This window comes from Artemia sp. Qi Xiang Cuo, chromosome 3 (genome assembly GCF_049724085.1).
Source record: "Artemia sp. Qi Xiang Cuo chromosome 3, ASM4972408v1, whole genome shotgun sequence".
In the NCBI taxonomy this organism is placed as follows: domain Eukaryota; kingdom Metazoa; phylum Arthropoda; class Branchiopoda; order Anostraca; family Artemiidae; genus Artemia; species Artemia sp. Qi Xiang Cuo.
The window spans coordinates 39,214,500-39,230,542 of record NC_142796.1 but is presented as its reverse complement, the minus strand read 5'-3'; the positions used below and the strand labels follow the sequence as shown (position 1 = coordinate 39,230,542).

Below are 16,043 nucleotides of genomic sequence, written 5' to 3'. Positions count from 1 at the left end.
TTATTTGACTAACGTCGTAAATAAACTGACATATTTTTAATTAATTAAACACCAACAGACAAAAATAACATATACAGAAAAATCACTCTTTCAGCCAACTTGGATACGTAAAAAATTAGAAAAAAATATATCTTGATACCTCAACGATACTTTAACATAGAAAAATGTACCTCAAAAGATACACAAACATACGCCAACTGGCTTTTCTGAAACGATTAGTTTATATATACTTTGTTTCTTTTTTTCCTTGTTTTTTCCCCACTAAATGTATTTAATAATTACATGTATTAATTAAATAAAATTAAATGATAATAATTAAAAGATCAGTTATTGAATTTTCCACTAAATGTATGACTTATCTCTACATCTAATCTAATAATTTATTTGACTAATACAATGAGAACTGAATTGATATCTTGCTAATTACTTAAATACTAACAGACATACTTAACATATAAATTGAAATTTCAGGTTACTACTGTATGCATAAAAAACAAAAACAAAAAAGAAAATATCTCATACCTCGAAGACACCTCATATACCTAACATACCTCAACTGGCTTTTTTGGAAGGATTAGTTTATGTATAATTTGCTTCTTTTTTCCATGTAAATTATCTTTATACCTCTATTGTAACAATTTATTTGACAGAAACTGTCAGAAATAAATAGATATCTTACGCACGATATCAGACAAAATTAACATATAAATTATAATCAAACTATATATATATAAATTATAATCAAACATACCTCAACTGGCTTTTCTGGAACGATCCGTTTACGTGTAGTTTGTTTCCGCACTTCATGAGCAATCTCTATAATCCCTTCCCCAAGAACCAGTGCAATTCCAGATTTTGGCTCGAGTACAACCGGACCTGAACTTTTAAATATGCCATCCTTTGCCATTGACGAAAAGCATATAAAGTCTCCAACTGTTAATGCTTCTTTTTCAATTTGTACACCATCTGCTGAGTAAAAGTTTAAATAGTTTGCCAAATTTGGGTTTTCAAGGTCGTGATAGAAAACAATTGTTTGTCCTTCTTGAATTGTTTTAATAGAAAATTGTTCATTTTGCCGTGTCTTCATATCAGTCAAGTCAAACCTACAAATGAATAAAAAAAATTATCGACTGCAACAATAAGGAAGGAAAGAAAAAAGATTAGAAAACTTTTAGAAAATTGACATTGACAAAACAAGCGAATATTTTTGCACTGGGTTACCACCCTTTTTCCGTAAATAGAAAACAAGGGTTGCCACCCGGTGAAAAAAAATGACCATATTTTAATGATTTTTGGTTGATTTGGTGATTTTTTTTTGTTTAGGCAATATTAAAAAGACTAGAAATAGAGATAAATCACTAGGGGTGGCAATCCAGATGAACACTCGATGTTCTCCAGGGGCTAACGTTTAGGCCCTAGGGATCATTGATCAATCCCTGTAGTTGTGTTCTTATTTGTGTTTCTTTTTCAATGAAGTCAAATTTTAAAAAACATTTTTTTTTAGACATATACGCCAGAAACGAGATTTGAGGCACTCTACAGTTCCTAAAACGTTTACTACAGCTAGCACTTCGACTCACCGGTTATGTAGGGATCAAAGCAATGGTCACATCGCTAGATTTCCGGACTATTAAAGTCAAAGATCTACTTGCTCATCACTGATTCATATCTCCTAGGTATTTCTAGGTGGGCTATTTATTGCTAATATACCTATCCCATTTTAAAATGTATGTTTGACAACGTTGCGGAGAAAGAACAGGTTCACAAAAGTAAATTGATATTAACTTCCCTCACTGCCCCCGAGTCAATTTTGATATTAATCCTGAAAATGTTTCAGCATTTGGTGCGTCTTCTTGAGGACTATTGATACTTTCACTCATAATTTGAAATGGGTGAAAGGAATTTTTGCTTTAAATCAAAATTATTTTGACTATAACTTTAATCTTGAACTTCGCAATCCTTAATAATCTACCGAGAAAAAAACCAATCTGCTCTGATTTTCAACCTGCATTTGTGCACGACAGCGTTGACAGATGGGGTACATATGCTCCATTTGGGCGCTTATTTTAAGGTAGTTGTGCCTTGAATCGTTGAAAATCAGCGCATTTTTTAAATAGGGCTTCCAACGCATTTTAATTTTTATGGCTAAGCCAGCTTACACTATAAATGTGCTAATACTAATGAGAAATTTAATCTGGAGTGAACTTCCCTTTGAAATCCAACAGTGTTACTCATTTATAGGATTATTGAAAAAATAAATTATGAAATGAATAATAATAAATAAAGTATGATTGTTAATGCGTACTGCTTATTTATTCACCATTTTTATTATATTATTGTTGTTTTATCAATAGTTTTCATGCAAAAATTTTTGTCATTTATTTAATGCATGGAGGATTTGGCCTGGAACTGTTGTCGGGACTGAAATGATAGTAGTAGAAGCTTTTACTGTAGGAGGGTAAGTTTTACTGAAGTGAGTTAATACGTTATTGGATATTGTATAGTATCAAAGGTTCTAGTAGTGTCAAGGGTTAATTTAAAGCTGAAATATCGGAAGGGTAACTACCTGCCGGGAAGTTATGATGTTGGTAGACTCCAGGATGAGAATTTGAGAGAAATTGTCCATGAACAGTTTAATAATAATATTAAGAGTTTATAATTTGATAATGTGGAAGATGGTTGGAATAATTTTAGAAAAATCATTTGTGATATTGCTGAAGGTATATTAGGGAAGAAAGCTACAACTACAGCTAAGAATATTAGTGAAAAACTTTATGTTCAATAGAAAGGAGCGAGGACTTGTACAAGAACTATCTGAGTGATAGATCATATGAAAACAAAAGGAATGTAAAGAAAGTGGAGAAAGCATTAAAATATGAACTAAGGAGGTGTGAAGTGGAGGCCATGGATAAAATTGTCGAGGATCTGGAAGATGCAGCTAGACGACATAATAGTAAAATATTGTACTGGCACGTTAACAAATTGAGAGGGAGTAGTCAATCCTGACTTGGCCCAGTTAAAGATAGGAATGGGGTCGCAATTAACGATAAGGAAAAAACTGAAGAGAGATGGGCCGAACATTTTGAGAAATTGCTTAACCGAGATAGAGTAGCAGTGAAAAATATAGAGGAAAATGAAAAAGTTTGTGATACATTGGATTTGAAGGAAGATTTTTTTTTTGTGGGGATGAATTAGCAACAGTACTAAAAGGGATAAAAAATAATAAGGCTCCAGGTGCTGATTGGGTGGTAAATGAGTTTCTTAAATATAGTGGCTCTGAGGTTAGAAATAAGTTATTGAAGATTATGAATATGATTTTTGAAAAAGGGGAAGTACCTAGCGATTTTAGGAAAACCTTAATTAAGCCATTTTATAAGAGAGGTGATAAAAGTGAGTGTGGTAATTATCGAGGCATTAGTCTGGTCTCTATAGGTAGCAAATTATTTAGTAATATGATACTTTTCAGACTGAGAGATGCCGTAGACAAAGTTTTAAGAGAAGAGCAGTGCGGTATTAGAAAAGGTAGAGGATGTGTCGACCAAATTTTCACTCTTAGGCTAATAATTGAGAAGTGCACGAGTTTTCAAACACCTTTGGTCCTCAGTTTTATAGTTTATGAGCAAGCGTTCGATCCTGTTGATAGAAGAGCTTTAGTAAAGGTTTTATCCTTGTATGGTATACCAGACAAATACATTAAAGTGATTAGTGCTATGTACGAGAATAACACTGCTGCGGTTAAGGAAATGAGGTTAGCAGCTGGTTTTGTATTAAATCAGGAGTTAAGCATGGTTGTGTTCTATTCCCCTTTATATGGATTATTTTGATGGACTTTGTTTTAACGAGCACAGGAAAGGCAATGGGAGACCATGGAATCAAATGGGGAGGAAAAAGTCTCCTGGACTTGGATTATGCTTTCGATTTACGCATCCTAGATGAAAGTGTGAGCAAAATGAATGAAGTTTTAGAGGTTTTGCGAGTTCAGGGTGCAAAAATTAGTTTGAAAATTAATGTTAGAAAGACTAAGTCACTAAGGCTAGGAATAAGTGAAAATGAAAAGGTGACGTTCGGTAATGAAAAGATTGATCAGGTGGGCAGCTTTACTTACCTTGGTAGTATTATTAGTAAAGATGGTGGGAGCAGTGAAGATGTTAAAAATAGAATGCCAAAGCTCAGGTTTTTTTTCACAGTTAAAAAAGGTCTGGAAGAATAGGAAGATAAGTCTGCAAACCAAGATTAGAATATTAGAAGCTACAGTGATGACAGTGGTCAAATATGGCTCTGAAGCATGGACGCTCCGAAAAGCGGATGAAGATTTGCTAGATGTTTTCCAGAGAAATTGCTTAAAAATTGTTCTGGGTACCCGGCTGACTTACCGTATTTCAAACAATAGGCTATACGAAAAATGTGGTTCAATACCGCTCTCTAGGGCTATAATGAAAGAAAGGTTGATGTGGTTGGGGCACGTTGTGCGGATGAAGGATGACAGACTGCCGAAGATTGTTCTTTTTGGCCAACCGTCTAGAACTAAAAAACAAACAAGTTATCCTTGCTTGGGGCGGGAGGATGTCAAAGACCGATGTGGAGGTCAAGGAAACGTTGAGGGCAGACATAAAGCGGGATGATGTAATTGGATTGGGATGGAAAAGGAGCGTGCATAGCTGTGTTCCCCTCTGGTGACCCAGCTCTGTAATTAGTTGTTAGTAGTAGCAGTAGTATAGTTTTGTATTCTCCATAATACGAAAACCCGTAGAGCACAAGTTGTCAGCCTTTAAGTTGTCATCCTTTTATGAAACTGAAATTAAAAATTAAACGAACATTGAATCCTCAGTCTATTTTTCTTTATCTGATTGTCTCTATTTCTATTATTCTTGGTACTTGTTACCTCTATTCAGAAGACATATTTATACAGATAGCGATGGAGCACAGAAATTTATTTGCGCATTGTTATTTGTGTAATGCTTCTGTTTATTCAGTGAAAATTATTTAGAATGGAACTCTCTATTCTGAACTACCATGGCCCTAGGGCTTTTACAGCAAAAAAAAACTATTATTTTTATATTTTGCTTTATATCTTACCCCATTGTCTTTTACTCACAATTTTTTTTTTACTAGTCCATATCAATCGGTCACGTAGTTACACAAGCCTCTCATTCCTGTTTTTTTTTTTTGGGGGGGGGGCGGGATGGGGGAACTTTTACTCACAATTTTTTTTTACTAGTCCATATCCTGATCAATCAGTCACGTATTTACACAAGCCTCTTATTCCTGTTTTTTTTTTTTGGGGGGGGGGGGGGCGGATGGGGGAACTGAAAACAACAAAATAGGCAAATTATTTTAAAAATAAAGAAACGAAAAACGGTAAATATAGAAAGAGATAGACTTAGTAGGGAGAGGCCAGCTGGGCACTTGCCCGCCACTGGTATACGAAAAAAACAAACAAAAAACAAACAAACAACAACTAGAATGATATCCCTTAAATTTCCAATTCAAGTTCTTTTACTCTAAAATGTGGGATTAATCATATGTATACATTGGTGTCAGAAATTATCTTGTATTTTCAAATCTTTACAAGGAAGGACATAACTGGATCAATGTTGAGGATAGGGAATCTCCTACCTACTCTCCCCCTCCTGTGCACAAGCATGACTGTAATCATACTATATCATTGCTATCAACTGAATAAAATATTCTACTTTTTACTTTTGGGAAAGGACGGGGAAAAAGAAAAGGTTACCATCATAATCTCCATGGTTGAAAACCCCAATTCTGAGGTTTACATCCCCCATTCCCTTTCCATCCCCCCTACACAAAAAGTTTGCTATCACGAGCGATTTGGCTAAATAGTGACCGAACCTATAAAAACGGAAATTTGAAAACAGTAGATAAATCAAAGAGATTGTATATTTATGCTGATTCCATATACCTAAAATTCATTAACTTTAATATAACCCATGAAAACTATGAGTCTGAGAAAATTTGCCTTATTTTTAAAAAAGAGGGGGAAACACCTTCAAAACGTCAGGCAATGTAAATAAATATCACCCAATCAGTTTCAGCCTGTGAGACTACCATACTATAGAGGTTTCAAGCACTTATTTATAAAACGTAGAATTTTGTTGATTTTTTTTTTTCAGAAAAAAGATCAAATTTTTTTTATGTTGTTTTTTTTTCCAGGAGATCGTACCGAATCAATAGTCCTAGAATATCAGGAGAAGGCTCATTCAAAGGGAAATCCAACGTTCTAGTACCCTTTTTCGCTGAACAAAAGTAATTAGGTTGGAAAAAAAAATATGAGTTTTCAGAAAAACTGCATTTTTGGTATCTATTACGTTTAATTACCTAAATATGACATCATACCACTGTCCTGACCCACCGACTGTGTCATGCAAAAGAGGTATATTCTGCCATTTTGTGAAGCAAAACTAAGATTTTCCCCCAAATCAAACCAACTTTCTTATGGATTGATAATTCTAAGACAGCATATTGATTTAATAGCATCAAAATTCTAGAATAAGAATTCCTAGTTTTTTTTTTCTTAAAATCCCAGAGAATACCATTGAAACGAGAAAAGTTAATATGAAAATCAACTCTAGAAGAATTCAAAGCTGTTGCATTTAAGACTGATTGGTAGAATCAGTCTTTTTATGTAAAGCTTCATTAATATGAAATATATTTTAAATCTGAAATGGCCAATCCACTATGATATTGATTTAATTTTACATGCAAGTACTCTTTGCATTCAATTTATTTAATAGTCTCAATAATTACAAAATATTAATTTTTTCCAATCATTAAAAAAAAAATCAAAGAAAAGTCATTATTCAGCGGTCACCAACAAAATTTACCCTTGTCAAAGAAGCAGGTAGGTTATATGAAATGACGTCATCTTGTACTCTCGCTGTAATTGGCTAACATCCAAAAGTCAGCTGTTTCTCAAGAATCCATAGAACAAACTCATTCGCTATTACATATCACTTCTCATTTATAAAGTAACTTTATTGTCAAGAGCAACTCGTAATTTTAATTTTGTGAAGCATTGAACAGTGAAATGGCTAGTGCGTTTGAGCTTGTTAAGAATTCTACAAAACGTTATAATACACGAGCATCAAATAGGCTGTTAAATTTGAAATTTGAATATGACTTTGACATAGATGAAGCTTGTGAAACTAAAGATGAGGCTTTAAGAAGATGCGGCTATGAGTTTTCTGACATTGAATCAGATGATGAGTGGAAAATGCCAGAAGAAATTTCGGAACATGAACTAAAAGCAAGGAAAGCCAGTCAAATTGCATTGGAAAAACGAAGAAAGGCACAGATGAATAGCGTCGGCAAAAAACCATTACAAACTGAAGAAAGGAAGAGCAGCATTGAGTCAAGGTATAACCGTAAAACAGAACCAGACAACACTGAACAAAAAGAACCGCACACCCAAAGACGTCACGGAATATGCAGAAATAGCCCTACTAGAGGTGGGGAGATCGCAAAAAATTACAGAGAGAGAAAAAAGAACTACGTGCAAACTCTGAGAAATAGAACTCAAGCACTTGAAGAAGAAAATAGAATAATAATGGAGGAAATAATCCGATTTAAGTTTCTTCAAAGTTAAATCAACATCTAGAACATTTTTTGGAAATTCTATGCCTTGGTGGCCGAAATCTTTGTCATTACAGTATTTCCGTTTAAAAAGAAGACGCAAAATTTATTACCTTTGGACTTACTAAATTTTTTATTTTTCATTTTTCTACGTCAAATAAAAATATAAAACTAATAAAGCATCTTAATTATGTTTAGGTATCCGCTAGATTTCCTTCCTCTTTTGTTTGTAGTGTAGTGGAGTATAGTTTTTAAGTGGAGTCCCACATTGAATCGAGTCTCTCAACGTAGTACAATTATCTTGTTTGAGGATGATGTAAAGCTTTACAGCGATATATCATTCCTAGTTGATGTGGCTCTTTTACAGGGAGACTTAAATGCATTAGTTAATAGGTGTAGTTCCAATTGTATGCTTATTAACCAGGGGAAATGTCAAGTGGTGAATTATCTAGCAAGAGCAGTAGCATGCCAGAATCACATTGATAATGTAGAGGCATGCTCTCCTGATTTTGTCACGGATGTCGATGTTATTTTCCATAGGTTTGAGACACAAGTATTAGATACCAGTTTTGTTCAGCGTAGAGGAAATGTCCTGAAATTATGTCTGTGAGGATGGCAACCCCCCGAGCCGCCAGGGCAAGCGTTGTAAGTTATACCCTGAGGGCACATGAGGTTTTTATAGAAAGGGTCGTCGTATAATTTTTGAGGGGGATCATAGGACTGGTAGTCAGAATTTCTAATGCCCTTTTCAGGAATCAAAGTGATTGGAGGGCAGCTACCCCCCTTCCCCCAATTTTTTTTTATTTTAGACCAGGGCACTTCGTACATAACAGTTGTCGTAGAAACATCGAAAGGGGCTCATCTGATTGGAAACTGCAACGCCTAGTTCCCTTTTGAATAGTCGAAAGTGATTGGAGAGCAACCAGTCCCTTCCCCTACGACCATCATTTCCCAATGAGAATTTTGAGATAGCCATTTTCTTCAGCGTAGTTGAAAGCTCCAGAAATTATGTATTTGAAGATAACAGCCCCCCAGACGCCTCAGAACAAGGACTGTAAGTTATGCCCCGGGGCATAACAAATTTAAATGAAAAGGGTGGTCGTATAAACTTCGGAGGGGATTCATTGGATTGAAAATCAGAAGTTCTAATGTCATTTTTAAGAATCAAAATGATAAGTGGGAAAACAATCGGTGGGCAAATACCCCCCCGCCCTTAAGGTCTATTTTCCCCAAATGCATTTGATGGGAATTTTGAGATAGATAATTGTTCAAAAACAGTCCTAAGATGACATAACAAGGGCTTTGGAGTTGAAATAACCCCCCAGAGTCTGGGGGCAAGGGTGGTAAATTATGCCCCAGGAACATATAAGCTTTTTATAGCAGGAGTGGTTGTGTGAACTTTAGAGAAGGATCCTTTAATTGGAAATCTATAGTTCTAATTTCCTTTTAAGAATCAAAATTGATTGAGGGCAACTAGCTCCCCCCCCCCCTTGACACCCTTTTTTCTCTAAACACATCCGATCAAAAAAGTGAGATAGCCATGTTGTGCAAAACAGTCCAAAGAGCACATGACAATGCCTTCAGGGTAGAAACAACCCTTCAGAATCCAGGGGCAAGGGCTGCAGCATTGACAGGGTGGTATGTTCCTTACCGGAATTACTACAAAACAAACAAAAATGGGTACTAAAAGGGTCTGATAACCGAAGCCCTTTTCAAGCTTATTTAAAAACATTTGATACATGACAACACAACCCAGAGAAGCAACAAGAAGAATAAGAACGAAATTACTATGAAAATAGTTTTCATAGAGGTAAATACTATGGGCTAGAATCCGTTATTTACTATAAACTTTATTATAGTTCTACTGCAACCATGAACAAGGGAAAAAAAATTTTAAATGAGTAATTTTAAAAAAAAGAAACTTTTGAAAACAGAAGTTTTTCAAAGAAAAGTAAAGGCCTTATTAAACTTCAGATCAGTAGAAATAGTAACCTACAATAATTCAAACTCGATACGACCAGAAACTACAACTAAAGAATAAATGAAACCCAAGAACGAACAGAAATTAAATAAACAATCATACCAAATAAACATACAACAGGTACTAATATAAATGAAAAAATAAATAAGTGCCATTTTAATAGTCTAAAGTGATCCGAGGGCAACTAACCCCCCTCCAACGCCCACCATTTCCCCAAGTACATCCAATCAAAATATTGAGACATCATTTTGTTCAATGTAATCGAATGGTCCAAAAATTATGTCTTTGATGATGAACCCCCCCCCCCCAGAGTCCTCAGGGCAAGTTATACCGTGGGGGCATATAAGGTATATATAGAAAGGGTGATCGTATAAACTGCGGAGGGGAGTCATTGGATTGGTAATCAAAAGTCATAGTGTCCTTTTTAAGATTCTGAGCGATCAGAGGGTGGATACTCCCCCCCCCCCCCGACACCTCTTATTTTTTTTCATGCATCTGATAGAAACTTTGAGTTATCCATTTGTTGTCGTAGATACTTCAAAAAAGTTTCATTAGAATGGAAATTGAAAGGGCTATTTTAAATAGTCGAATGTGATTTGAGGGCAACCAACTCCCCTCCCACGCCCACCATTTTCCCAAACACATCCCATAAACATTTTGAGATAGCCATTTTGTTCAACGTAAATGAAAGGTCCAAAAATTATGTCTTTTAGGATTACCGCCCCCCCCCCATCAGTGCCGTCAGGGAAAGGGTTCCCGAATAAGCATGGGTACTGTTCTGTTTTTCTGAAGAAACAGAAAAAAAATAAACAGGGCTTGAATGAAACAGAAAAGAAATACAGCAGGCCAACAAAAGAACAGAAGACCTGTTTCTGTTCTATTATTTGGTAAAAACAGAAAACAGCTGTTTTCGTTAAAAAAAAACAGCTGTTTAAATAGCTGTTTTTCAAACACCTAAAGCTTAAAGAAAAAAATTGTAAATGATTTTGTAAAGTTTTGATTTATTATCAGTACTATTGCAGCATTTTTCCGCCAAAAATAAGTTTTTCAATAAAGTGGCGAAAAACTGTCTATTCACACAATATCGCCATCCTTTTTTATGGTTATTTTCTTCCCTTTTCCCGTTCCTTTTTTCCAAAAATACACTTTTATGTTTGCACAGAATCTCCTCGAATATCCAAGAAATGCATACTAGTTATTTGAGACGTTTTGTAAATAAAATAATTTTCGTCGTCAAATTACGCAGTCAGCTCAAAGTCATTAGTGTTTAAGCAGAGCCCATATTTGCTTTTGCGGGGGACAGTCTCCCCCTCAAGAATATGCTTTCCCCTTCCCCCATCCTGATGCTTAGAAGCAATCTGAAACAATGTATGAAAGAAGAAAAATGTACGGGAAAATGACACTTTTTACCGCCAAGTCGAAATTTTTCGTTGCCTCGCGGCTTAAAACAACTTTTTAAGGTTAATTGTTTCCAAGCCAATTTGTGTGAGAGACAAATCAAAAGGAAAATTCATGGTTTAAGGGTACTTTGCATATTTTTATGGGGCTTTGAGCAAGAAAATAATGTTCTAGGCCCTCAACCGAATTCATTCTTAAGTAAATATATAAAATGAAATGTCTCAAATTCTGAATTTGAAAGAAACTTAGGCCATTTGCTACACAATACTTTCTTTAAGCATTCTCTTCTCTTAAATAGGTTTTCAAAGGGGTGCAAATACAAGAAAGATTGCACTTTTTGATAGCTTAGTTCGAAAATTTCTTTCGCTTTGCGGCAGAAAATACTTTTTCTAACCCATATACTTATGGTGCTTTCAAGCCCCCTGTTGTTTTTTAAATAAGCTGTTTCATATCTGGCTTATCAACCACAGAAAGTGGTAATTTGTCCTTAAACAGGCTTTTGCAGCAGAGCATCCGTAGACCAGCTTGTTTTGATCGATTGGAAATAAAGAACCGTCGCATCTCTGCTCTTCTTATTCCAGATTTCACTAATCCATTGCCCTCTGTGTCACTTGCTTGACTGTCTGGAGCTTTCTCAAGGGAAACAGCCTGACTTGATACATATTTATTTAGTTGGTTTGGGGTTTTTTTGCTGCACCAGCCGCATATACTTTATCTTTGTGCATATCGATTGTGTGCTTCCTTTTAAGATAGTATATAAATATCATGGCAGAGAATCCCTTAGCCTTTAGAGACGCTCTTCAGAAGTTGCACCAAATTCTCTCTTTGCATCCTTTTCCCGTAGGGTACCTAGAGAGATGTCTTGGAACATCCAAGTCGTCATCAGAAAATGACATCATTCTTGTCTTAAAACAAGGGTTGATTTTAAGATTTTTTTTTGCAAAATTAGAAGCACCTTCTAATTTTGTACCAGTAGCCTACCATTTTGAAAATTGCACCTCCAGCAAAATATCTGACCTCTTTTACCTCAGTGGCGTAATTAGGGGGAAAGGGGCCAAATTCCCCCTGAGTGGTTTCGTTTGTGCAATGAGCAAAGAAAACCTGCCGGAAAATAAAAGCAAAATTACAGCTTCTTAATACGGTTTCCTAAAACTCAGACAATTTGCAGCACAATATTAATTTTTACGGGAATTCACTTGTCTATAATAGGTATTTAAGAGACAGATACAAGAAATAATATACTGCTCAGTGACAATTTTTTTAATTTATTGTGCTGTACGGCAAAAAATACCGTGTTCACCGGAAGATGTGCTATCCTACAGAATGAGAAAAGTATATCAGCATTTTATAAGACTTTGGTAAGCTAGGCCAGAATCAGCTAGTTAGGTTACTGTTTCAACTCTTGGCTTTTCCCTGAAAGGATTTCCATTGATATTAATGATCAAATTGATCTCGTATTTAGAGATGGTATTAACACGAGAAAAAGTATATTTGGCATCTTGAAAAAAGTATATCTTGTTATGTTGATGCAATAAAACGTGCCAGCAAAAACGTATTTTTCTACTGGACAAGACTTCAATACATTTACATTCCTCTCTGACTAAACATTTAAGAAAACTTTCAATTAATATCATGTATAGGCTAGTATGGTAATCAAAGCAAGTCACTGTGATCTAGCAGCATAAATTCCATAAAAACCGTTGAATTAAAGTTTCCTGGTTAAAGGTGCAGATTACTTCCCATGTAACGTAGGATACAGAGGCCCTACCAATAGAACCAGAATATACAGTAATAAGTGATTTGTTTGAATCCTGCTTAACCTAGAAAGTATCTATGCAGCTTTGCTGCTCAATTGACTAATGAATATACACTAAAAAAATAAGTTGTTTTAGTGGAACAAAAATGCACTTTACCGTTCTCCCATTTACACAACTAACTACTCCCATCTGACTCCCTAAGCCCTAATTTGGCCTAGCTGAGTGCCAAAATTTTACTTACTTCTGCTGTGTATTGACGCTCCAATTCCAAAAACTTTATGGGGCGTAACCGCACTTCTTTAAAATTTCAAATTACAATTTAAAACGCTATTTTGTAAGTTCAAAATTTCTTAATATTTCATTCTCGAATCAATAAATAAAATCGAGAACAGAAGAAAAACAGGTAGAAAAACAAAAACAGAAACAGAACAAAATAATTATTGTAAAAACAGAAACAGAACAGAACAAGTAAATAAAAAAAAGGTCATCTGTTTCTGTTTTTCTGTAAGAACAGAACAGAAACAGGTAGTTTAAAAATGGAACAGAAACAGAAAACAGAAATAGTGACCATGCTTATTCCCGAAATGCATCTGATAGAAATTTTGTGATGGTTATTTGTTGTCGTAGAAACTTCGAAAAAGGCTCATTCGATTTGAAATTGAAAGGTATAGTGCCCTTTCAATTTGGGTGATTGTATAAAATTCGGAGGGAGCTCATTGGACTTCTAATCAGACATTCTAGTGTCCTGTTTAAGATTCAGAGTTATCAGAGGGTGGATACCCCCCACCCACCTCGTATTTTGCAGAAATGCGTGTAATAACAATTTAGAGATGGCCATTTGTTGTCGCAGAATCTTCGAAAAGAGCTCATTCGATTAGAAATCGAAAGGGCTAGTACCGTTTTTAATAGTCGAAAGTGATTGGAGGGCAACTAGCCTCTCCTCCCACGCCTACCATTTCCACAAGCCCATCTAATCAAAATTTTTAGATAGCTATTTTATTCAACATAATTGAAAGGTCCGGAAATTATGTCTTTAAGGATGGCAAATCCCCCACAGCCCTCAGGGCAAGGGTTATAAGCTATGCCCTGGAGGCATATAAGGTATATATAGAGAGGGTGATCGTGTAAAATTTGGAGGGGGCTCATTGGATTGGTGATGAATCTTAAAAAAGGGGCCCTTTTTAAGATTCAGAGTGGTCGGAAGGTGAATAACCCAAGCAAGCTCATGCATTTTCCAAACGTATCCAATCAAACTTTTGAGACAGCGATTTTTTCCAGCACAGTAGAACGGTCCAGAAATTATGTCTTCAGGTATATTAGGTATGTCAACCGCTCACTATTATAAAATTTTTTCATAATGCTTTATAACTAAATTTTGATTTTAAATATACCATATGCAATTTTTTTAGATGGTTGCCAATAAAACACCTCAGCAATATATTGAGAAGGACTGGTGATTATCATTCTAACCCGCTAGGGATACAACTGTTGTTATTTCTACTCATAGCATTCAGATAGATCAAATCAGTGTAACCTTGTCCAGGCTCCCAAGGACTATAGATAGAATCTTTTGGGAATAGTGTCATATTTTAGTTCCCTGTCCAATTTCGGAAGCTATATAAATAGCAAACCATACTAAGGATTCTCATAGAAGAAAACTGAAAAGATATACAATACTTTTTTCCATGAAAAAGACTAGGTCAATGAAAAACGCACATAAGTTAATTTAAAAAACTTGTTCCACAAGACCAATTTTTCAAAGAAAAGTAAAGAGCTCCATTAAACCAAAAATGATCAAAATAAAGTCTAATTATCTTCCAAGCATAAAACTACAATAAATCAATATCAATAAATAAATGAAACTTAAAACGAACAGAAATTACAATAAACAGCCGAGTCAAACTCAAAACGGGCAAAAATTAACATGAGTAGGGCTGATAAGCCCTATGCCTTCTCAAGACCAGAAAACAATTGGCGCTTTACTGAAAAAAAAAAAAAAAAATTACTGGATTGTCAGTTGAATTTACATACAATGACATTTCTTCGTTAAGGTTTTTATAATTTGTCATTTATGAAAGAACATCTCAAACATATTTTGTTTTCAGTAAAGCGCAAATTGTGTTCTGGTCTGGAGAAAGCATAGGGGTTATCAGCCCCTATATAATTTGCTTTTAGTTAAACGCCAATGACGCAGTAGGCTTTATACTTTTACAGTTAGGGAAGGGGGCAGTAGCAAAACCCTTATTTGTAGTGATTTTTTTCGCTTTAACCTTGATTTGTATATTCAATTTAACTTTTACTGATTTTAGAGTTATTTATTTATTTATTTATATAAGTATCTGTTGTATATTTGCTTGCTATGATTGTTTATTTGATTTCTGTTCGTTTTGGGTTTTAATTTTTCTTTAATAGTATAAGATATTTGTTATTAAATTATTAATTTTGTTATTTCCAAATTTAGGCTGGGACAAGAACCCAGGGGACACTGGCGCACTCCTCCCCCTGTATTGCCAACACTGGATTTAGCACCTACGCAACATCAAAGAGAGATGTTCACAGTCTCATTTTAAAACTGGTGATCATTTAAGCGTGTTTTTTGTAGATTTGTAGTTGAAAAGACCATTTAAAGTCACATCGAGTGGGAATAAAACTTTGAGGTTCAAGTTACCTTGTTGTGTATACCGTCGTAAGGTGCATATCGCATTGTCATTAGTCTAAACCGTCTACACCGTCGTGAAATGTATATAAAACCGCCATAAACTGCCATATGGCAACAAAAATGGCAATACTTCGTGGCATGTCTAGATTAGCTCAAAGTTTAAAATTGGGTTTTGCAGACCGACGTCATACATCGTAGGTTACGATCATTAGTGACGTCATTTTGAAACAAGCCATAATACACAAAAAATGACGTCATTTGTAATGACGTGAGGTGCTAATATAAAAGAAAGTATACAGTCAAGTAATCTCATTAGTTACTTTAGAGAGTTGTTAGTGATTACATTAAATTTGTTACATTATATCATAGTGAGCAGTTAAATACTCAAGGACGAAAAATGTATGACAAAAGCCATGAATCGGAAAAGTCTTCTGGTGGAAAAGGCAGCAAAAACCAGCAAAAGAAAACTAAACAGTGTTCCGTCAAATTGTACCGTTTAAGTGATTTATGTGTTCCAGATAAATTCAACATTGGTAGAGCGAATAAGCGTAAAATGGACAATCCTGACAAATGTGATCGCCTTAAAACCAAAAAATCTAAGCTTGACCGTTCTGACAGCGAAATCATTAGCGAAAGTCAAAATAATGTGTCCGTG

At 35.1% G+C, this 16,043-nt stretch overlaps 1 protein-coding gene across 1 annotated transcript in view; it reads right to left on the bottom strand.

The window, feature by feature from the left end:
* The window catches only part of Gp210 (nucleoporin 210), a 179,545-nt gene that overhangs the window by 21,803 nt on the left and 141,699 nt on the right, over positions 1-16,043 (bottom strand). The window contains exon 22 of the mRNA XM_089085873.1: positions 752-1,103. Coding sequence (XP_088941999.1) covers positions 752-1,103 — 352 coding nt within the window. The remainder of the gene's footprint in view (positions 1-751; positions 1,104-16,043) is intronic.